The 24,911-nt window shown below is 42.1% G+C and overlaps 1 protein-coding gene across 3 annotated transcripts in view; it reads left to right on the top strand.

Moving 5' to 3' along the window:
• Positions 1–24,911, top strand: part of utrn (utrophin) — a 183,038-nt gene that overhangs the window by 95,745 nt on the left and 62,382 nt on the right. For all 3 annotated transcript variants that reach the window (XM_080047942.1, XM_080047940.1, XM_080047941.1), the window contains exons 56-57: positions 17,125–17,297; positions 18,891–19,047. In XM_080047942.1, coding sequence (XP_079904068.1) covers positions 17,125–17,297; positions 18,891–19,047 — 330 coding nt within the window. The remainder of the gene's footprint in view (positions 1–17,124; positions 17,298–18,890; positions 19,048–24,911) is intronic.

The raw sequence follows: 24,911 nt of genomic DNA, 5'->3' as shown, positions 1-24,911 counted from the left end.
CTGTGGCTTTGAAGTCACGAGGCACAACATTTGGGTCTCGTTCCCGGGCTGTTTGAGTAGTGTGCAGGGTATAGCCTCCACGGGGCTGACCCAGTCTGTGTCTGTGTTTGCCACCGTCCTCACCCTAGCTACCCCCCTCTTCTCCTCATTGGAGTTACTGAGCCATGGAAGATACCGCAGAGGCCCCAGATGAGCAAAAGCAGTGCTCCTTTTACTTTTCTCTTCTCTCTCATTTTCCTCCCACTCTTTGTGCTCCTGTTCCTCAGTGATGGAAGCAGCTGTTGTTTGTTCGTTAGCCTTTTGTATATAGGCAACACACATACCATACAGTGTTTAAGTGGTGTGGTCGTGCAATCACACACCCGAAGATATCCAGGCACGTGCCGCAGACACTGCCACACGAACATACACACAAGACATCTTGTTTTCCTTTCAGCACAGTTCTCTCTCAATCTTGCTCTCTCATTGTTTGTTTCTGTCTCTTAAGGGTCTTAAACATCTTACAACACCCCTCTCGAGAGTGGATCTCTTCTTTGATTAGTCAAGAGAATCTGCGCAAGAGAGAAGGCGCGGCTCAAACTGGTGGATGTATATATTTTCGTACAGGCTCAAAATGATTACCGCCCGTGGGAATCTAAGCAGAAAAGGAAATGTCAGTCTTTTCAGGCCACAATCTCTGATCTGAATGTCTCCCTCTTCACCTTCCATGTCCCTCTTTTAGATTAATTTGGATAACCCCCCTGGTGAACTTGCAAGCTCAAAGCAGTGTCACCGTGTCCTCTCCTCATAAATTTGATTGAAATCTTATTTGTCCTGATTTCCGCAGCGAGGTCATGTCAGCCTAATGCATACAGAAACAGCTTGACAGGCTTAGGTTTTCCCTCTCCGCTTGTGTTTTTAGGATTATCTTATAATGTACATGATCTGCACAAATTTTGCTATGACAAGTAGGAGTGAACTTTTCTCACCGATTGATCAGAGGGGTATGCTACTTCCAAATAAGAGGCATGTAACTTTAGAACTGATTTTTGCACCCCCATCAATCTTCGTGTGCACAGCAGAAGCAAATCCACTATAATTGGCCCTGTCAAACCCCCAGAGATCTCATTTACAGCCTGTCAAGTTTTTTTTATTTGATTTTCTACTGTACCCTGGATAATGACTGCCCTTTCAGTAATGCCTGCTGAGAGTATGTGGTGTAGCAAAATAAAATTAAAAGTCACACAAAATGAGTGGGGTAAATGAAAGAAATTGTAAATCGCATTTTTATGTACAGCATCTCCTACTGTGAAAATGGATGGCTAAGCCGTATATAGTCAAGACACTAGACATTATCATTGTGCAAAGTGCATTTAGCAGCAACCTAGTTTGCTTAAAACCACAATTGTCACATCCAGGTTTCTTATGTGTGTGTTTTTTAACCTTGAACAGCCACCTCCTCTTTACTTTTTCTACCAAAAACATTTGGAAATGCAGTGAATTTTGGAATCCTTAAAAATGTCATTCCCTCCATATTTCCACTATGAGAAATTGCTGTGAAGACACCCACATAATAGGTGACGGATGATATTCTTCCAGAGTAGATGCATTTTGCATCACGGCTATTCATTTTAATGAACAGGATTTGTGGATGTATTCTTGCTCCCACACAAATCTGACATCTGTTATGTGTGTATCTGTACCCCCGCTTGTCCTAGACTGACCCTGTACCCGCAGGAAAGGGAACGATAGAGTTTTATCACGGAAGCTGAAAGCACCCACTATCCCATCAGTACAGTGCATGATGAACTGCTTGGTGCGCCTGTGTGTGTGTGTGTGTGTTTATGTTAGAGGTGTTATGTCATTAAAAGGAATGGCGGCATCGCACACAAGAATGTGGGACTCCTATATATTCTGTAGAGCGACTTCAAAGAGCAGCGCAAATAAATTACCTTGAATTCTTATTTATCACATATAAACATGCCACACACCAAGAGACAACCAGATCCATTAAAAGGTAACGCTTATGTGAATCTGTGCGAGGCAGATAATCTGGCCTCACAGGAATGATCCTTCATGCCTATACAATATGTCACTCTTCAACTCTCAAATTGTTATTTACTGATAGTTGCCCCTTGTTGATTGAACCATTATGTCATAGTGGCTCCAAGAACTGATTGGTAGTCAGCTGAATGATACTCTGTCTAATTATTTTTTACTTCTCATCGCATGATAAAAGGGCCTTTTTGGCCGACATCCGTAGGGACACCAAACCAATGTTGAAAGTCATTCCAGCACACTGAATCGTCAGATCTCAAATTTGCGCCTCAGTTAACGTCTGACAGAACAGTCCTCATTAGCAGACACCAGTTGTTTAGGGAGTCAGGGGAATTTAAGGTTAAGGGGCGTGTGCAGTGATGAGGCATATCACCTGCAGACAAACATCGCTGCATGGAATCTATATTTTATCATCTGCATCACCCTGTTTCACAGCCAGACAAAGGGAAGCTCTATCACTCAGTTAACTCTGATCTATTAAGGAGTGCTGAGGCATTTATTAAGTGTGTAACATACCTCAGTAAATTGGCCAACCAGTGTAACCAATAACTTTGGAGACCCTCACTCATTCTTTATTTCCAGTCACATAAAGTCTGAAAAATATTTTTTTGCTAGTTGTCAGTTCTCAGTGTTGAGAGCTCAGGGAAACTGCTGAATGCTGCAATTGACAGCAGAGCCTGAAGGCAGCGTTGGTGTTGGTGGTTGACTCCTCTCAAATTCCAGTGGAGGTGTGCATGCTCAAAAGTGAAGAAAATAAAAAATCTTTCAAGTCGTCCCCTAACTCCCCCCCTTTTGGAGCGAGTAGGAGTGAATGCAGGTCTGCAGGAGTTTGCTGTCCTGACTGCAATTATAGAGCTGGATCTGTTCCCCGGAGAGAAACCTGAAGACATGCCATGATGCACAGAATATTACCTAAGCCGACTTTATACCCATAGACTGCATGGTTAGACCCCTGTGTTCTGTCTTTGTAAAAAGCCAACAAGCAAGATCTTTGTTAGTCAGAAGGGATACCATTTTTATGCTAAAGACTAGAGAACATTGCGTTTGTTTGTGATGAAAATGAGAAATGCATCTCTGGAGAGGAAGAGCTTTGAGAAAGACCACAGGACACTCTCTGCTTTCAATTTTTATAATTTTCACCTTATACCCAGCGGAGTGAAAAAAGCAGCCAGTCCATATGGAGGAAATTGAGTGTTGTTGCGCTGTGCGAAACCATCTTCAGGGAGTGGAATAGTGTTGTACGCTGATGACATTCTTTAAAACTTCTATTAGATTCACAGTGGGGTACTGAATATGAAACTACATGAGCATGAGAATTTAGTCAGTTTAGACCAAGTTAAGAATGTGCTTCTGCTAAGATGACTCTAAGTCAAATCTATTCTAAATGTGATGGGCACACTGAATATCATTGTGCATACAAATAGTCATTTCACTAAAGAACAGCAAATCGTTTCTAACTAGTCTTCAATATCAGGATCTATGGAATGTGAAGGCAGTAACATAAGTAGTGAGATATACATGATGAGGGAAGTTGAATGAAGGATAGGAAAAGGAAAGAGGACAAATTAAGACAGAAACGTCAACCAGAGTCCTGCGAGAGTGATGGCTGAGGTAATTTTCACAGCACGACAGAACACACTAGCGGTGCTATGGATCAGACAGCTCCCCTACAGTCAGACATTACAGAAAGTAATAAGGCAACCGTCAGGCAGTTGTTGTAGTGGAGGGGGGAGGGGTGAACTCAGAGGGAAGGGCGACCTGTGGTTTTAGATATCTCACTCACCTTCCCCGAGAAATAACCTAACTGGAAAATGGAGACGACGAGAGAGAGAGAGAGAGAGAAATGAGTAGGATGAAATAGAGGTGCTGAAACCGAGAGATACAAGAGAGGGAGGAGGGGGAAGAAAGAAGAGTTGGAGTGAAGAGGAGCAGTGGAGGAAGACGAACATGACTAAGAGCAAAGATGAAAAGTTTATTCTGAGGGGTAGGATGGAGAGGCAGGAGTAAGGAAGGAGTACATACATAGGCCGTATAACGGGGAGAGCTGCACTGCAATAAAAAAGAACTCATCACACACTTAAGCGCCCACTATGTCAGTGTCATCGTTCCCTCCTCGCTGTCTCCTGTCCTCAACACGGCTCTGGCAAACTGTTATTATTTATTCCTAGAACACCACCGTCTTTGTTTTTTTTTGTTTGGCACCTTGGCGTGGGTCTAATTGTGTTACACAAAGAATTCTTAGTGTTTGGTTGAATCTCCCTCAAGGTTTGACTCGCTCACCTAGGACGTCATCACAGCAAAGCGTCAGTGTTTTAGAGAAAAATACCCAGCCTCTTTTTAGTTGTTTTTTAAAAGGTACCACTTTTTTTTTTGTTAACAACACAGCTTTTATTATTAGACACTGATGTATCTTACCCGTCATCTCAGCTACACTTTAGTCAGCATTGACTCAGTGGCGTACTGCTATTTTGATTCTGATAGGCATCTCTGCAATTTTTGCAGCCTCCTCTTCTCCCTCAGGTTAGAGAACTTTTTTAAATCAAGTCCCTGTACTTATTCTTACCTCTCTCGACACTTCTTTTTTGTTCAGTCAAGTTGCTTGTTATCTTGTTCAATTCTTCCTCAGTGTCCTTTGAGTGTTTAGGAAACTTCTACTCTTTTAACAGTCTTTTTTTTCCACTTTTATTCAACAACAGGGGAAATCACAAAGTTGCAGTGTAGTGCCATTAACACTATGGCCACAGGGGCCCCGGCAAAAGGTTTTTGTTTAAATGTCAGCGATTCTGGAGAATGCTTGTTGTTAAAATCACCGTTGTCAAAATCAGTGAATATCGATCGGCTGCCTGTCCGTGCTGTGTGTGTGCGCTGAAAAAAAAAATCTACCGTATTTTCCGCACTATAAGCCGCACTGGACTATATGCCGCAGGTGTTATAATGTTTAATTACCATATGTAAGAGTTCGTGCACAATTAAATAGACGGGCCACAATTTAAACCGATCCAGTAGGTCTGCAATGGGGAGAAAAAAAGAGAAAAAAAGCATGGGCTGTACTTGTAACAAAAAAAAATAGCCTAAGTCACCATTTGAAATAAGAAGGGCAGCAGATAATATAAAATTATTGTCCTACAATTTAAATACATATAAATAACTCACCAAAGCAGATAGTTGTAGGCCTATATCCAACCGCGTAATGCTCACTCCGTGTCCGTGAATAATTACCGCGACTAATTCCTCATTAACGGAACGTTACACCGGTCGGTTTTTGAATCTTATCCCGATATTCCCTATTGAAGGCTTCTTAACTGTTGTTGGCTCGGAGCGAATGTGCCTGAAGTAAGCCTTGCTTCTTCTTTTCTTTCCAAGCGGAGAGCACCTTGCATGCTCACCTGGAGTCTACTCATTACTAACTGAGAGTAACAGGTGTCATCTCCCCTTTTTATAAACGTAATTTTATCATCTGCTTTTATCACCGTGTTCAGCTCCGCTGTGGAGAACACAGGCTGCGCTGCGGTGGCACGGAGGTGGCAGTTATTTGCAGTTGATGTTTGACACAACGCTCAGTTTATTGCACTTGCATCAAAATATTTAATTTTGTTAAACTTTATTTTATCCGTTTTTGCCGTTTTGTACACGTATATAACATTTTAAAATAGGGGCGGCCGTGGCCCGCCGGCCTAAAGGCTACAGACACTAATAAAAATAAAAAAATTATTTTCCTCATCCACCAATCGAGTTCATTTGAAACGAGGAGTACTCGAGTACTCGATTACTAACGCCCATCCCTAGTAGCTACAGAACATATACTGTGCTGTGTAATAACAGGGTCGAAAAATGTGGAAAAAGTCGCGGCTTATAGTCCGAAAATTACGGTAGTTTGAATACAAGCCCCGTTTGTATTAACACTAGATTATTTTCAATGCACACAGTAGAGCCAAGTAGTGGATCGTGAGGAGATATTTACAGACTTTGATTTGTTTTTTAACAACAAGCGTTCTCCTGAATTGCTGACTCTACCTTAAAACAATTGTAAACATGTGAGCCCTCTTTTAAAACCAAGCTGAATGTGTGGTGTTGCTTGTTGTCCCTTCAAATGTCCTAGCTGTATTGTCCTGTAACAGCATAGGGGAATGGTGTTTGGAAACTCCGGGGTCTAATCTTTCATCTGGACTGCAGAACTATTGTGAGTCCCACCCTGTGGTTAGTCCCTGAGGGGACAGAACAGGAACTGTGCCTGTAGCATGTGGGAAGTCACACACACACCCGTTGCAATGGTGTGATTACAGTTCATGGAAATATGCATCATCATTTATCATCAAATCAGTGGTGTTACTCCTCATCACATTTGAGTCTAACACAGGTCATTAATCCAAACAATGTTTAATCAACGAGAAATGTGTTACATATCGATTTTTCAACTTTAATGAAGCTCTAAGTGTCACCCAAGACATCGCCTCAAAATCCCAGCCGGGCTATCTGTATGATTGATAGAGCAGTTATTTCGGAGGGTGCACACAGAAACCGTCTGATTATTTCATCTCTGCACGCTCTAACCTGAACCCAAACCAGCACAGCCACTGCGACCGGGAAAACTCTTCTCCTCCATTGAACGATGTGAACTCTCAATAAATTGTCTCAGAAACAGAAGGGGGGTAAATGTCGCAACAAGTCAGCGGCACAGCAAGTCTCCAACTACAATAAAAGGCAGCTTGTAAACAATATGTGGAGAGCAGGTCACTTTTAACTAGTTCACAGTGTCCATGATTTTTATGCTCCTCCTTTTGTTCCCCCCGATAGTCTTTCTGTTTTTCTTTAGTTTTTCATTTGAAGCGAGGGAACATTATTGACATTGAGGTTGAAACACAGGGCAGAGTCAATATTTATGAGAGCAAGTGTATAATGTGTGTGTGTGGGTGGTGATGTTGATGTACATGTGACTTCAGTGGAAAGCACACGGTATGATTACCTGGTGGATTTAGTGGCTGTTATCACAAACTTCACTGGAATGTTTTTGTTGGGGGGTGCGGGGGCAGAGAATGATTTGAATCCAGCCGTTTTCCCACACTACCTGTAATTCATCTGTCTGTTTGCTCTGCTACTGAAACAAACAATTCGAGGGCCTTGAAACACAACCGTAGGCTATCCCGTCACGCCTCTGTAACTAGACGCCTCATTTGCTGCAACATTCTCTTTACTCATTTCATACTCATTCTATTGCTGTATTTCTCTACTGTGATACTTTTTGTATTTCATTAACTTAACTACATGGCCTACTTATCCATCATCATCTCCTTGTTCTGGGCCAGCCAAACAGACCATTGGCCTTTTTCTGTTTTATAGGAGACAATACACCATTGTACAACATAATGTCTCTCAACACATTTAGTGAGTCCCCCCTCTAACATTGAGGTCTTCCATATACAATGCAGGACCATCCACTCAGTTTTTGTTCTCACACTGGTCTCCTAAAGCAGGAAACAACACTTTCTTACTGTCTGCAACACTCTTAATTGGTGCAGTCACCTAGCCTTGGTCCATGCGCTAATTCTACACCTCTGTCGGCCCGTGGTGGAGGCGACAGCAGCATCAGGTTTACTGCTGCTATGTGCTGACAGACCACCAACCACTTACAAGATCTCTTCAGTTCCCAGGAGGCAAAGCTTCAAATAGTTGTGAGGATTGGTGAGAAACTGAAAGAGATGCCCCGCTGGAGAAGAGCAGTGATAAAAGGAAATGGGGAGCGGCAGAAGTCCTTTAGCACTAGTTAGGAACTTAAAGGGCCCTCAGCAGGCCTCTGCTTGCTGGCTGTCAATTCAGCAAGTTGATTCGGAAACAATTTTTTGCATAACGGGATAGTTCAGTATTTTTGAAGTGGGGGTTGTATGAGGTAGTTATGCCCAGTGAGTGTGTTACCTTACAGAGATGGCGGTCAGTGCAGTCAATTTAAATAATTTCAGGGAGATGTTGCTGTAGCACAAGTCAGTATTGTACCGTTGCAGAAGGGGGCAGCGCTTATCTTTTTTAAATATTGCACTCGAGAAATCCGGTTCAGTTTGGAACCCGGTGGAGTGGAATTCCCGGTGAGGGACATAAATTGCCTACCTATGCACACAAGGAATTCAAAGGTACAGTTAATACTGTTTTATTTCATTGATATCGGCCTCACTGTTGAACTTTCACTTTCCTACATCCAATTAAGAGCTGTATTAAGTTACTGCTATTGCAAAACAAAATTGTTCTACTGATGCCGGTTCACATCAAATTCAGTCAACTGGCAAAACACAAGATGTCTTTTATTGTCGAGCCGTCAAATTAAATGCACACATACATCTCGACGTCATTGTAAATGAGGGTCACCCCTCAATTGGTCTCTCGAGGATAAATGAAAGTTAAATAAATAAATAAAACATTTAAACACAACCCCAAGGCAGCTGTAGCATCTAAGAGCCTCAGTCTTGAGGACATCTCCCAAGTGTCTTGTTGACGCACACAAACACAAAAAACCCCACCAGAATCAATAGCTGATTATCAGGCAGCAGCACACAGCGCAACTAATCAATTTCAATTTCCCTGTTTAGGGGCCATGTATATGAATTGCAGGATGTCCTTTTACTCGTTTATGATTACAAGAATGTGACTCATGGTCAAATCTTGGATCCCTGGAATAAGTTATTAGCGATTTGCGTGACCTTTGACTTCCCTAATGGCAAATCTGTCACATCAGCAGAGGTCAGCTGTCAATTGGTGGAGTGGTGGACAGGGGGTTTATAATGTTCACATTAACAGTTTGCTGATTCAGGGACGTACTTGATTTATTTGGCCTTGATCTGTCATTTTCTGCTTATTTTTATTACACTCCAATCGCTCTCTCTTTTTTTTTTATGGAGTGATCTTGATTTTAATCTTGAGTTATGTGGCCATACAAAAATGCTCAGGTTTAGGATACAGATGATGACACAAACCTACTGTCAAACAGAACCATTTTGCCAATGCTGTTCTCTTCATATTCCAAGCTATTCCAATCTATTTATCCTCTCACACAACAATCAAACTGAGAGCTCTGCTTACCTTGTGTTGACAAAAGCAATAATACATTCCCAGGATGTCAAGGCTTAAACTACATTGACCTTTTATGACCTTCATGTGCAAAGTGGTCCTACCACAGCACAATTATTTAAATAGAAGTGCATAAACATTTGAATGTAGAGCCCCAGAACCCTATAAGAGATTGTATCTCTGAACTTGTTGTACTCCCAACTGAGAAGCAAAGGGGGATTACTCTCTTCTGTACGCACGCAAACACGCGCACACACACACACACACACACACACACAAGCTCATGTACATACACGCACACGCACACACATACACACAAATCGGGCCCCTAATCTCCCCAGAAGGGTGCTGCCCTCCTAACAGGAAGAGGAGTGCCTGTGATAACCCACGGCACATGAAGAGACTTCATTGCTTAAGGCGTACTTGTGAGGTTGAGAATTTTAGTGGAATGCTGCAGCTGTATTGATTTTCTTCTGACTCTGTACATTGTAGAGGCAGAAAGTCTGGATTAGATGGGATTGGATGAATCTTAAGTGATGCCACTGGGGAGTAGCTACCGAGCTACACCACAGTAGATGGGTCTGCCAGTGAAATTGGCTCTGCTTCTGTTTGTGGATCTGTGTTCATGTGGCGGTGTTTGTGTTTGTTCACTCCGGTGTTCATTTGTTCAGTTTGTGATCGTGCGATATAGTCGTCAAACTTTATTTAGACGGTACGGCCTCTCTTACCTCTTTACATCATCTGAGACAGTAAAACTATTCTGCTTCTGCCTTCTCTCCTTCAGTTGATGCCCGTTGACTCTTTCACATTTTCCCTTTCTGGCAGTGTTCCCTGTATTTATTTTTTTCTTAAAGCCAAACTGGTTTTTAGTGAGGCAAGGTTGGCTGCATGTTTGAGGATTTAATCAAACATAGCCCGCTTTAGATGAAAAATGTGTCTCTTGGCTCTCTTATGTCCAAAATGTTCTCTTTTCTGGTGTCTCTGACGTTTTTACTGCTGTTAGGGAAAGTAAAAAATGCTTCTTGCGATATGCAATTGGCCAAGACCAGAAAGAGAGTAGAAACATGACTACAGTAACATGATTTAACAGCTCTTACAGGTTTATGAATGGATTGTTTGAATACATCATTGTCTTCCTGGTACACTGAAGTGATATCAATCTGTAAAACATAGCCTAAACCATCCTGGCCTTTACCCTTTTCATAATTTTCTGAGAAACAAAAACATCATGCACGACCGACCCGTATTATTTGTCAAAGATATCTTTACTGAAATCACCAGAAGTATTTTCAGCTACTTTTAAAGGGGCAGTAAATCAAGCCGTAAGCACAACATTAACATGTTAACATCTAATAAAATTGTCGTGGCGAATGTCTTAGCAAACGCTTTCCTATTTACATATCCAGCTGAGCAAAATTAGCATTCATTTGGAGTCCTGTTTTTTGCGCTCCCAGTTCTGTTATTTTCTCCCCCAACTCCTGAGGGGAATATATGCCGACAATATGTAGCTGCTTAACGCTTCACAATGTTCCTAAAATGACCATAAAAACCATGAGCTAAAAGATGCAAAAAATCTCTGTGGCTTTTTTTCACTGTGTTCACCACTCTCACGATAACATGGGCATTTTAACCATTGTTAATACGTGTATAAGAGTATTGATTTATGTTGCTTTTAAAGGTTTCAGTAAAAAAAATAACCTCTTTGTCCAATTCGAAGGCCAGGAAGGCTGAGTCACAACTATACTGACGCAAAAAGAATGTACAAAAGAGGAGCAAGCCAAGCCATAGTAGAGAGGACAGAGAGAGTGGGTCTGGTGACATAAACGTGATGTCACACATCAATGTTGTGGAAAACAATCCCCTCCAATGCCTCAACTTTTTCTTTCCTCTCACTCTTTTGATTCCTACACCGAAGTTCGGTGTAAAAAGTGGGAACCGTTTAATTTCCGACTCTTTCCTCCCTCTCACTTTTTCTTTTGACGCTTTCCTCTCTGCTCTTATGACTTGTATTATTTATCGTTCATGTTACCCCCCTCCCCCCTGTCACACACATCGTCCCAATGCTACTTGTCACTGCCTCTCTCTTCTCAATCGGTCAACTTTTACTTGCTCGAGGCCATGGAAGCGTTACATTCCAACCCCTGTAATGGTCCTAATCTATTTATCTTAGTAATGAAGCCCAACATTAACCCCCACTGCTCCATTCTTAAAGTGTGTGTGTGTGTGTGTGTGTGTGTGTGTGTGTGTGTGTGTGTGTGTGTGTGTGTGTGTGTGTGTGTGTGTGTGTGTGTGTGTGTGTGTGTGTGTGTGTGTGTGTGTGTGTGTGTGTGTGTGTGTGTGTGTGTGTGTGTGTGTGTGTGTGTGTGTGCATTCTTAATGGGTGTCGCTTTTTGTGACTGACATTCTTGGAGTTCCTAACACAAGGTAAAAGTATCAAAACCCCGGTGAGCCGAAATTGTCAAACATCTCCAAAAAGGTTGTAACATCGTTTTCTCTTCTTTGATCTCAGCTTCCGCTCATTGTTGAATTAGTCATGCTCGTCAAATGTGCAAATTTTCCACCAGTTTATTTTGCGTCTCTGACAAGACAGCCCTCAAATAGTTTATATTTGTCGGCTTACATCAAAAATGCAGTTTAGAGGCCTTGAGTATGTAAGTATTTTCAATCACCTTAGCGCACTTCAAAGTCTTTCTCCTATGAATATGCAACGTTGCATTGTGCTTTTTATTTTTTTCTCACTTGACAGCCATCTGTCTGCATGTCTTTGATGCACACCACATGTCTAACCTGCTGTTCAAAACGCCAGCGCAGGCTCTCAAACACACACTTCCACGTACAGGTTTAATATATGTGGAACGCATTTTAAATGTGCACCTCTTTAATATATCCCAATAGAGCGCTGCCTCTACACAAGCTTCTTCAAACATGTTACAAACCCCTATTTTTCAAACTATTTAAAGCCCAACTCCCATGCCTTTATTTTCTATTCTTTTAACAAAGAAGCCTTGTTTTCCTCATAGGTATAATGTTCCACGAGCATAGCTCCATTCATTTGACCGTCTGCCCTCACTTTCTTTCTTTGAACCATCCCTGACATCCTATTTTCGTTCTATTTTTTCGGTTTCTATCCATCTTGGACTTTCGATGCACCCACTATCCCACCTCCATCTTTTCCATCTTTAAGTCGTTCTCATCTTTGAATACTGATACCTATGTTGCTACTAAAGTCTGTATGAAATCATTACTTTTCTCTTAAAAACTCTCCTCTCTCGACCATGCTCTCTGCCCATTCGGGCCTCAGGAAGTGGGTGTGCACTGTTAAGTTAGTTTAGGTGGGGGAGAGAGAGAGGGAAAGAGAGAGAGGTAGGGAGAGGAGGGGAAAGGGAGGATACTGATCAAAATAATAAACAGCTGTGTGAAAGAGTGGGGCCAGTGGCCAGCGAGAACGAGAGCAACAGAGAAAGAAGAGAGAGGGATGTGGATACCATCACAAGTTTGTGAGAGCCCAGAGCCAAAGAGGAACCTTGACTTTTTAGGAAGTTTCCTCGTACCGGGTTCGGGAAAGAAGAGGATGACGGATAGATCGAGCTCTCTTCCTTCTCAAGATGCAAAGAACTAATCGGCAGAACTTCCAAACAAACAGGGCAGCAAGTCGGATTCCCTGTCCAGGATCGGAACGCAGAGTCCCCAGGCTGCTCCCTGCGAACACGTGGCTCCAGAAAAAGAAGAAGGCATTCTTTGACTAAGTGGCCCGGTCATGGCGGTGATTAGGAGGGTGTGATAGAGCGAGAACAGACCGGGACTGGAGACCTGAGGCGCGGGTAGGAAGGCAGACACTGAGGTGACTTTGTGTCTTTGAGCCTCTTACCTTTGCTTAAGGGAACGAGGGGGTAAACCATGTGCCTCTTTGTGCTGCCGTCTCTCCTCTTGAAGTGTATGGGGTTGTGTAACTGGCAGGCATAAAGAGAGCTTTTTTTATCAGAGTAATTGAGAAAAAATGCCCCTGCCCTGGGTTGAACTGCCGGACATGGTGTAAACAGCTGCCTTCATGCCCAGAGAGGAAGTGGAGGGAGGGTATAGTATATAGAAGAAAGCCAGACCTGTCCTCGGTTGGTTGGTCTTACGTTTACATCAGCTTGCCCGTCCCTCAAGACACAAAACCGTTATCACTACGCTGCAGACCCCTCCACCCAAGATTCTTTTGGATTTCCTTTGCAGTTCCAGTGGCCCGGTCCTGGCCAGAGGATCACCACTGCCAGCCTCTGCTTTGTCAAACCTCCAGTGGCACCAATCGTCCCGTTTATCTCAGTCCAAAGCATGCCCGCAGGGTAGCTGTAACCCACCCGTTCTGCTTGGCTGCCATTCCCAAGAGGATGCCACTAACATGTGGTGGGATTAGGCGAGCGCACACACCGGCACGCATGCACAAGTGTTGCCAAGGGGTGTGTGATGTGTGTAGATTTCCTGCTTTGGGACTGCAACCCAGATTTGACCCGCTTGAATTTTTTACTAGAGAGGGGTTTCTCTGCGTCTGGATTCAAGATTGCTCAAACTTTGGATTTACTTTTGGTTCGATCCCCGACCTTGGACGTGGTATCTGTTTTGACCTTAACGACGGGCGGACTCGCCTACCTGTGCTGACTCCCTGACAATCTTCCACCTGTATTGACAGCAGAGGAGATGTAGGCACTGGAGAGTGTAGGAGGAGTCAGTGTACAGACTCCCAACATGATTGGCTTGAACTTCGGCTTGCAGGAGCTATTTAGAAAGTTTGAACAGGTATATACATCTTGATTTTTTGAGGATGCATTTTTAATGACGACTTGGTATTGGTCTCACAGATTGTTTTGAAAGCAGCCTTTTTAAGCACCATGAATACACCGCCACCATTCATTCTCCACTCTCTGTTTGTGGTTGTGGACCTAATTTGTACACTTTATGAGGTCTGAGCAGCCATTATTGGACTCATTAAAATGGAATAATCGGTTCTGGCCTGCTTTGCTAGTTATTAGAGAACAGCTACCATGCATAGACAGAATTAGTATAGAAAGAGACCCGGAGCCTTGCATCAGGCTCAATTTGTCAAAACAAACCTCGACAGTAATTGCGTTATTCAGTGCTGAAGACAAACATGGCTTAGCCCGGTAAGGGTCACTGTAATTTGTCAACATAAAGCACTTCACATAGGCAAAATAATCATCGAAAATACTGTGTTTATGTGCATTTATACTTCAGCCACAGCTTAACTGTGTGTTTAATGCCTTTATCCTTCATAAAGCTCTAAGTAGTAGTGGTGACATCAGTTTCCATGGGGAGATTTTGTTGCATGCTATCTGCGCTCCAACCAGCCCATGGCCAACACATCTCTGACACTCATTACAGTGTGCAGTAGATCCAGAACCCATTAACCTTTCCGCTGCCTATTCCACACACACACACACACACACAAACAAACACACACACGAAGATCTATGCGTGTGAGTGTGTGTGGTAGCAAGTCAGATAAGTAGAGTTTCACTTGAAGCATTATCTGCCTGTGTGTTAAGTAATGTATATGTACTTCTTGTGTATGCTTGAATATCTGGTGTGTTCACAAATTTATTTCACTTTCTTCGATTAATGCAGACATCTTTTTAGCCACTTCGGTGTGTGAATTAGCCTAAAAGCTTACTTGCTTGGGTGTGAGAGTGTATGAAGGTGTACGGAAGAGATCCTTTGCCAGGATTGAAAACCCCATATTGAGATTATTTCAATCAATAGCCCATAAATAAAGCTTGGAACAGTGGCAAACAGAGGCAGTTTCCAGCTGACAGGATGACCTGTTGCACCCAAATGCTTTTTTCATTTTTTACTTTTATTAATTTTTTGTGTAATGTTTGTGTATGGGTGTGTTAAAGAGCAAGAGAAAGCAAGCAAACTATCACCTCACTGCAGCACCAGAGGACACACATTGACATACATAATCCAACTAGCTCAAGGAAGTCTTTCAGTAAGAAATTTTTAAAGGGAGCTCTGTAAATGAATATATGTGCCTCTGTATTCACACACAGCAAGTGCCTTTAGTGGTGTGTGTGTGTGTGTGTGTGTGTGTGTGTGTGTGTGTGTGTGTGTGTGTGTGTGTGTGTGTGTGTGTGTGTGTGTGTGTGTGTGTGTGTGTGTGTGTGTGTGTGTGTGTGTGTGTGTGTGTGTGTGTGTGTGTGTGTGTGTGTGTGTGTGTGTGTGTGTGTGTGTGTGTGTGTGTGTGTGTGTGTGTGTGTGTGTGTGTGTGTGCGCAAAGTTAGTGTTACCTCCAGGGACAGTAGAAGTGCTAAATAAAAAGTAAAAGGGAAGCACTTGGGTAATGACTTGAAACCCGGCCAGCTGGCTCAGGGACAGAATGACTCGCTGCCTTTCACTCTTCGTCTGTCTCTCTCTCTTTCTGTCTGTCTGTCTGTGTGTCTGTCTGTCTGCCTGCCCCCCCTCTTTACATTTCTCTCCTCTATGACCTTCATTAGAGGCATTTGATTTGTGTCGAAAAGCCAGCGGGTGATTATCCACACAGATCACAGTGGCGGGATTTGCCTCTTGCCATTGTGAAATGTCTATTGGCATTTCGCAAATTGCAACACCGTACCACAGATGACTGTGGCAATTAATAGTTGTTTTGAATGTAGTCTGGTTTTACTGTAGCTGTACTGTACATCCACTGTGTGTCTCCCATGCATTGTCCCACATATTCTGTCCCTTGCTGCTGTGTGTCTCGGTGGTGGGTGTATGCTGTATATTTGATGAAAGGGTTTCCTTTATAGTATTTCCCCTCTATTCAGAAGACATTGGTTATGGTCGATTCCAATATACAAACATTCTAACAAAGAATACACCGGCCTAATTAACAGAATCGTGAAAGCACTTTTGCCAACACTCTTTTGCTTACTGTTAATAACTTCTCTTTGTAGTTGCCAAATGATTTTAATGATACTGAAAATGTAATCAAACCTTTCCCTTGATAAGGCAGTTTTACAGACCTTGTAAAATGAAACTTGGTTGGTTGTAAAGTTTCCAATCTTTTCTGCCACAATGGGGGAAAAAAAATACACTGCAGCACCTTCGGGCACTAAAGACGGGTCATTTCACACACAATGACCAAAGTCAGTTTCTTTATAACTATGCTGTTGTAGGCTATAGGTCTCATTAAACTTCTCTTATCTATGCAAATGTATTCCCATTTGCAAATCTCTGCGCTGCAGGCGGTGATACATCCATATGGTCTTGAAGTCTTTTCTTTATCGGCAGTTCAGATGGGTTGAACTGAAGGGAGTCCCGCTAGAGATAGAGATAGACAGAGAGAGAGAGAAGAAAATGGAGTGGTTCTACTCATCTAAAAATAAAATGTTTGACAGGATCCTATGCTTGCGTCAGCTCCCCTCGTGGTTCAACGCTCGCACACAAATACTCACAGACACCCTTTGGGATGTGGTTGTGTAATATACCTGCCTTGTTAAGGAATCTCACACACATACATGTGCTTCGTCACAGTATTGATTGTAGTGGCCTCTTGCCGCCACACAGACACACATCAATAAAGTATTTTAGAAGATATTGCAAAATGTTAGGATATCAACATTTGTCTATGTCTGGTACAACCTATTGGAGCAAAAGTATTGAGGCAGACATAGCTTAGGATTCAGCTCTTGGGTAGGGTGAGCCTTCGAAATCAGTGAGAGGGTAGAAGTAAAAACCTTTTTAAGAGCCAGTCAAAAAGTATCACGAGGGTATTCCATGAAAATATCAACTTCTCTGCCCTCTGGAGATGTGGTGTGCAGCACGCTGTGTGTGAACTCTCGCAAAACTTGGCCTCGTGTCAGAATCCAATGCTATTTTTTGAATCGTGAATAATCAGCTGTGACAGCCTAGAAGACTGTGATGTCCAGCTTTGGGTGATTTTGATAGGAACTTGTTTTATTGCTGCCCTTGACTGTACATTTGCTCTGAAAAATGTGTTCCCCTGAAGAAATGACAATTTTTGACAATTCTCCTTCATCTGTGTGTTTGTAGGACATCCAGGCGGAGATTGATGCCCACAATGACATCTATAAGAATGTGGACGCAAACAAGTCGAAGATGGTCAAGGCCCTGGGCACCTCAGAGGAGGCTGTGTTCCTCCAACACAGATTGGATGACATGAACCAACGCTGGAGTGACCTGAAGGCCAAATCCGCCAACATCCGGTGAGTAAATCCCTATCCAGATTTCCTTCTCTTTTGATGTTCTCAACTCTGGTAAGAAAAACCCATATTGACAGTATGTCTGGAAGATGGCATGGGTTCAAGTAGGTCTGTGCTTTCTGATTTCTATCAATAGCCCATGGATAGAACATGGGATACTGGTAATTTTGCAGCTGTTCCAGTATTCTAGGAAATGGAACATTGTGAAAGCGATTTGTGTTTCTTGTTACAACAAAGAAAACAGAACAACAAAAACGAACTATTTCTGAAAAGTACAGATTCTTCACAGGCACATAAAGGCCAAGGCTACTATACACTTTAAACTCATCAATATGATACACTATGTTCTTGCTTTCATCTGGACCATTCCCTACTCTCATGATGGAACATAACTTACATGTTGTAAATGATTGGATAGCCAAACCTGACGTGCAGCACATTGTGGAATATTCACGTGGGTTGTTGTTTCCTATCAGCTGCACAGATACAGTAACTCCTGTTTTGCACAAGATCGCCCTGAAGGGCAGGAATGAAATACAGCTAAAGAATCAAACCAGAGAGCCAGCCACACCACTGGCACATAAACTTCTAAGGACAGAGACTGTGCCGCGTCAGCCACAACCTTGGCATGAATAAAATAAGATTTGGCAACGGGTGGGGAAGTGGAGGGTGAAGAAAGGGAAGGTGGAAGTCAAGTTGACAGGGCCAGATGGAGATGTTTGAAGACAAAGAGAAGGAGGAGGGAGGATTGAGAGAAGCAGCGCAACAAAGCAACAGGGGCAGGTGGGAAAGGTTAGAGAGCCTGAACAGAAACCGGTGGAAATAAATAAATTAAATAAGGTGCCAGGAAAGATTCCGTACTGGAAATAGTTTGGTCAAGCAGTGCAGAAATTACAGGCTGGACTTTTTCCACAGGAAGACAAGGGAAGGAAAATAATAGAGAGTGAGAGAGCGTTCTGTGTGTCCATATGTGTGAGCATTGGAGTGTGCATGTGTGTTGATTGCATACGGCTCTTAATGCCTTAATTATTCCATTACATGTGTAATTACGGCCAACTCGGCGAGCGGCAATAGGAGGTCTCTGTACACAGTGTTCAGATGCATTATGCCCCGAGGACAGGAGAAAAATAGACGTGCTTATCAACACATATTGCATGTGTTGTACCACCCACACAATTAGCAGCCAACTGTGTTCCCATTTACGAGTGACAACTCCTACCAGGTGGGCAGCAAGCTCTCCCCAGGGGGTCAGACATCGAGTTTCTACCGGGATTTGTAATAAAAGCTTTTAAGTAGATTTTGTGTTTTTTCTTATAAGCTTTAAATCAATTTCATAAAAATGCAAGAACAAATGTGGCGTTACTTCTATATAGAATTATCTGCCTGTAATAGGTGCTAAGTCTACATGTTTGTTAGTGAAAATCTGTGTGGACATATCATAAAAAGGAAGAGGCAGTGCTGCAGGACAGATGTGTTTCTTGAACAGACATCAATCTTATCAGGAAAAGACTGTATACGCTTCATCTGTGAAGGTTTTAAAAAATGCATACTGCATCATTTAACTCATTTAATATGCAAATGGTGTAATGTTGGCAGAGCTCATCTGGAGGCGAGTGCTGAGCGCTGGTCTCGTCTGCTGGGCCTCCTGGAGGAGCTGTGGAGGTGGATGTGCATGAAGGACGAGGAGCTCGCCAAGCAGATGCCCATTGGAGGAGATGTGCCCACTCTGCTGCAACAGCAAAACCACTGCACGGTACGTACCGTCGGCCACAGGCAATGTTCCCGCCAAGCTGTTTAAGATTTATCATACCTCGTCACTCACAGTCTTCTTCAACTTTCAAGAATGTTTTTGTTTCTTCCAGTTTTCCAAATAAGATTTATGTGTTTTCATCGCTTATGTATATGGATTTTGTAAGCATACGCTAAGCTCCTCACGTTGAGTATTATGCATTCAGTTATCTACAGTCAAATGTGCTATGTTAATAGGCTGTTAAAATGTATTCACTCAAGACTCTCGCTGATCAAAGTAGTAACTAGTTATGCTCCTGCTACTATGGTTCATTTTGTCATTCCTATTGGTTCCTGGAGTTTGTTGATCTTTCTTGTCATAATAAGAAAAGTGCAGGTGTTACTATTAACAATAACGATGACTGCACAGTATCAGAGCAGTAAACCCAAGTAAAAGTGTGCCTCAGTCTTCTTTCGTTTTATTATTTATATCTACATTGTCCTACTGTCCTACATTTCAAAATAGCTCTTTCGAAAATGGCCTATATACTTTGTATTCTCTAGATAAATAAAAACACACTGAGGTGGCAACTTTCTGCTTAATTAAGCATCAATCTGCTCCCAGACTAGGTCAATCAAAACAACACTGGATTAGACTGTAATATTCTTGTAATATTCTTATTCTGAAGAAAATCTTGCACACACTACCAATACTCTGTAATGTTCCCCGACATCCGCCGATAACCTGGCTGATGTAGGGTGTTTTATATTGCGTTTGCATTTGCTCATATACATCCATTTGTGCTGAACAGTTTAGAATGAAACCAACAGGAGGATACTGTGACTGTGATCGTAATGCAGCAGCAGTACTCCCCCTTGACATTATTAGGCATCAAGCTGGCCAGCACAGTGTCTACAGTAAGTTTAGCTCTCCATGGTTTATCATCAGCAATGTTGTCATGGCCAATCAGCAGTCTTCATGCACCAAACCTGTAACAGAGCTAGGTTAATGACCGACGTCAAAATCACTATTACGCCTTTAGCGTTGCTCCTTCCTCTTTTCCCTTATACTTATTGTTATCCATCACCTCTATAACCAACTGTATCATTTATTCCAAGAAAAGGCAATCAATTCCTTCATTGTACGAGCCCCATTCACGCCTTTTATCATCAATGCTATTTGTCATCACTCGTTCCCCACTGTATTATTTATCGTAACTACTGGTTACCGTGATAGTGTATTGGCGTGTAATTGCTTTCAGATAGATGACTCACCCTCTGGCTTCTGTTTACTCCGTGTCTGCTGGCCGCTACTATACTGTTGATGCTGCTCTTGATATCGTAATGCGTTTCATCGCACCACCGTTCACCAGACTATTATTTTGTTCCTGCAAAACGCCTTGGGAGTAAACACATGTGTTGTCTTGTGTGGGCGCAGTGTAAAAGACACACTGAGACAAATGAACAGCCTCCCAGTGAAAAAGACACACGCTTATCCATCACATATGTGTGAGGGTGCGTAAGATGCTTACTGGATTTAACAAAATAACCTGCGCGCAGTGCACGTGCACCTATTTTTCAGATGTCTAAGGTTTCACTACAATGTATTATTAGGTTATTATGTATTACATTAGCTGTTCTTATTACATTTGGTGGATAAGATTACCAGTATAATCTAATGAAGCAATAATGCAGCGAGAGACCGCCATCACCAGAAGATGTTGAAATGAGATATGATCTCACTTATAAAGAAGTTAATCATTCACGCCTCAATATGAGTCCATGGAAGGAGAGAACAATGAAAAAAAAGAAAAAAGTAATAAAGAATGCAATAGGATATTTTTTTTTCACGCTTAATAGAAGTCCAGAAATAGAAACACAGGCTTTATACTATATAACGACTTTGTGCGTTCATAGTCCCCTTGATGTCAATTTGAGATATTGGGCAATTTAAATAAATTGAATTGACTTGACATTATTGCGGCCATTCATTTAAGTGACAAAACATGGATAAAGGCAGATAACTGATCTACTTTGGAGCCAAAGAGCAGCTCTTGTCATCGACAGACAATCAATTTCTTGGCTGCTGTAATGCCTGCTAGGTGTAGTCTTTTAATGATTTAATGAAAAAGCATCATTTAACCGCGGAACAGATAACGCTAAAGAATAGTTTTCCCCAAGACCGTGGCTAAAAAACCTCATAATGCCATACTGTATCCAGGGAGCAGAAAATACACTTTGACAATGATCTGGCCCTCGTTATATGCAGTCTGCCGAGTGAAAAGAGTATAGGAATTCAGTGGAATTTATTGGAAGAAAGTGTTTTTCTGCTACATTGTCTGCCAGTTAGGACCTGCAATCAAGCACTGAATATCGTGCTGTTCATTTCTGTCTGTGATTTGAGCCACGCGACAATAAACGCCTGTCCTGGCTAATCAAATGAAGTTTTCCTGACATTTAAGATGTCGATGCCGAGTGGCTGACAGAGAACAGAGACAGGCCTCTACCCAGCAGATCAGACAAGGTCCATTAGATAAGGTATGGGGGCTGAGGAGCGCACAATAACCGCTGGAAAAGACAATCTTCTCCTGCATCTCCACTTTTCACTTTCCCTGCTATCATTGCCCTCTTTCAGCCCCTCTATCTGGTTTTCTTCTTCTCTGCGGTGTATGTCCTGCTGATGGTGTCCCTTGCCTTTCCTGCTTCTCCTATTTATTTACAGCCTTTCTTCACACATTAGTTTTCCTCCCTCCCTCAAGTCCATTCCCTTGTTCATCTGCGTGTCTTCAGCTTTGAGAACGCTAGAACAGGAAATAATGGAACAGGGGGAGTCGAAGGCGAACTTTTCATGTTGGCTCTGTTATAATTTTTCCCCGTCACATCCTGCTACACTGTATTCTTAATAGATTGGCCTGCAGGTATTGGCGACCCTGAGAAGGCCAAGGGTGCTGAGCAGCACAAAAAAGCTAGGGCTTTGAACACGTCATGCTCTATTACTTGCGTACACTGACACGCACACACATGCACACACACACACACACACACACACACACACACACACACACGCGCATGCACACGCACAAACACGCGCACAAGCACATGCAGTTCAGACACTGACTGATACCCACACACCCCAGCTCTTTCAGTGTGAAGGGGGAAATATGTGTAGATATATGGAAATTGGTATCTATGAGGCAGGGCAGGCAAGTTAAAAGGTATATTTTTTTCCCCTCTTCTTTTCTGGGAGACTTTAAGATATAAAAGAGTAAGGGTTAAGCCACTTAACCCAACCAGAGAGTAATTGATATTACTGTTTTTTAAGAATCAAGAGGGAAGAAAAAATATTGGAGTGCAGCGGTCCGAACAGAGGAGAAAGTGATGGACAGGAGGAAATAAATTGATACAAAATTAGATCAGGCGATCAGACTGGGGGAATATGATGGAAAATGGTTTATATGTGAAGGAAAGGAAAGGAGGTTAGCACAGACAGAAAAAGATAAATATTGTGCACTTTCATCAGCTTCTTTTTCACTACATTTAGTTTCTAACACATTCAATTCTGCCCGAAAGCGGCTGTTAATTGGGAAACTCGCCAAGGGAATTTCTGAAAAAATGTGTCAGGAAGAGGGAAGTGTTCTCTCCTCTGTGTATTGATCCTTGTCTGGGTGTTGCCCTGCCAAACTGGCCACAATAGCATTTATTAATCGGACATTCAATTATCCAAAATAAGACCCTTTTGTCAACACCCAGCTGATTAAACTCATCAATCCACTCTATTAAATGAACAGCTTTCAGATCAAGGGACCAAGCGCTTGTGGGCATTTTAAAACAAGTCTTATCTTCGAGCAACAGTTGCCTTTTTGTCGACATCGATAGGACGGTCCAGTCTGGTCTTTTCAAACATTCCTCCAAATGTTTCTGAATGAATAATTACAAAGACAAACGGGCATAAAGTGTGATTCTATTTGAATTGAAATTGAATTTTTAACTGGGCGGTTAAATAAGTCTCAATATGCTTAAGCAGCGTACAATTACCCTGTCCAGAGTGAGGAGAGGGTCTTCTAATCTGCTCCAGAACCCATCTTAATCATTGTGCCTGCATGATTGATTAGCACCATTTGCGCCTGAACGGACAGGTCGTATAAAGGAGAATAAAATGGATTAAACTGCTGTGCTGGATGTTGCCTTATCTCCCAGGAAAGGAAGGACTTAAAAAAAGATATCACAATTGCCTCTCTTTGTGTAACTTTTAATTGTTTCTGTCTGCTTACTTTGTGTGTGTTGGCAGCAGTACTTGTCTCCTGACAGTCTGTATTCCAGCTGGCTAAGGACACTTTTTCGGCTGGATTGAGTCAAGTGCTTGCTAAAAACAAAAATGGTATTGCTTTATCGTCCACTAAAGGATCATATGTCCTCTTCACACCTCAGCAGTAGAACGCATTGCAACATTACAGCTGCTTTGGTCCATTTTTCTCAATGGCAAATGGCTTAAATGACTATGTGAAATGTGTCAATAGCACTGATGAACCCACCCGACTCAGGAGTTCCCCTTAAAGCTCTAAATAACGTTTAACTCCATTCAGCTCATTGTTTTTCGGTTTTACCACTTTTATTGGTTTGGTTCTCTCTCAGAGCTGGCTGGCAGCTGTTGCATTAAAATTACTGTCAAAACTGAGTGTAAGCTACCTGCCTAGCACCAAGCAGCAGACGTAGCACGTAGCAGCTTGAGACTCAGCTATTTCCCTCAGGCATAGTGTAGACCAAAAAAAACACAGAGGTAAAAAGACAGTGAATGTTGGATTTTCAGTGCATTCTTCAGGTGACTTTAAATGAATGCTAACATTTCTGTGTGTGCTGGATGTGTGATGTTTGCATCTGGTTTCCACAGTCATCACGACATCAGTAAAGTAAAAACTTTGAACTTTAGGGACAATGATTGATTGATTGATTTTATTTGACTATTTTATATAAAATATGAACAGCACTCTGTGTCATACATTTAAAATACATGGATAGTCAGGGATGACACAATAAAGCCCAAAAGGCTTATTTCCATTGTTGTCCCTGTGGGGCAGGAGACAAGGTAAAACAATACAATCAACTAATGATTATGCCGGTATTCCCTTCACCAGATTAAACACCCCTAAATTAATATCAGGACGTTTTTGTGTATATATAGCCCGCCAAGTCTATTTGTTCCTTGAATAAACCTGTTCCACTATAAAGTTTATGTGTTCATCGACCCCTACACTTTTATATGGCAAAAAAAGACCAAAAGCCGATTTACACAATTCCCAAAAGGTTTTACTTTTCACCCAAAAACCTTCACACCTTATATTACCTTAAAGGCTCTGGTTTTAAAGCATGTTACCCTTTGACCCCTGCCTATCTCCAGATCTCCCCCTGTGTTGATCCCCTAATGACCCTTACAATTGTCTCTTCTAATTTATCCTAGGTTAAGTCCAGATTTCAGACCTTTATCCTTGATAAGTTTTTAGAAAGGAGGAGATTAGATAATAGGTTTTTAATTATTCTGGTGGATGAATACCTCACATTTACCCCTGGCTTCAAAAGACTACCGTTAAGTCCTCACTAAGTTCATGCACCTGGATGAGCTTGGCCAATAGATAAATGCAATTCCCTCCTAATTCAAGGAGTGTGTTTATGGGATGTGTATTCTTTGTTATCAGTAGTGTAGCCGTAGTGTAGATTTGAATTGCTTACCTCAAGGGCGCCGCGATCTCTTTAAAGAAAAACCCTAATTAGGTCCTTGTTCCCAACACTAAACTAAAAACTCAGGCCAAAGATTTATAACGTTTTCAAGAAATTTTATTCAACCAATATAAAAAGATTATACGTTCACAATATAGAAAGAAAAGATAAAATAAA

Source organism: Ammodytes marinus (assembly GCF_949987685.1).
Source record: "Ammodytes marinus genome assembly, chromosome: 19".
NCBI lineage: Eukaryota > Metazoa > Chordata > Actinopteri > Uranoscopiformes > Ammodytidae > Ammodytes > Ammodytes marinus.
Note: the sequence above shows the minus strand (reverse complement) of the source record. Positions and strands in the feature narration are given on the sequence as shown.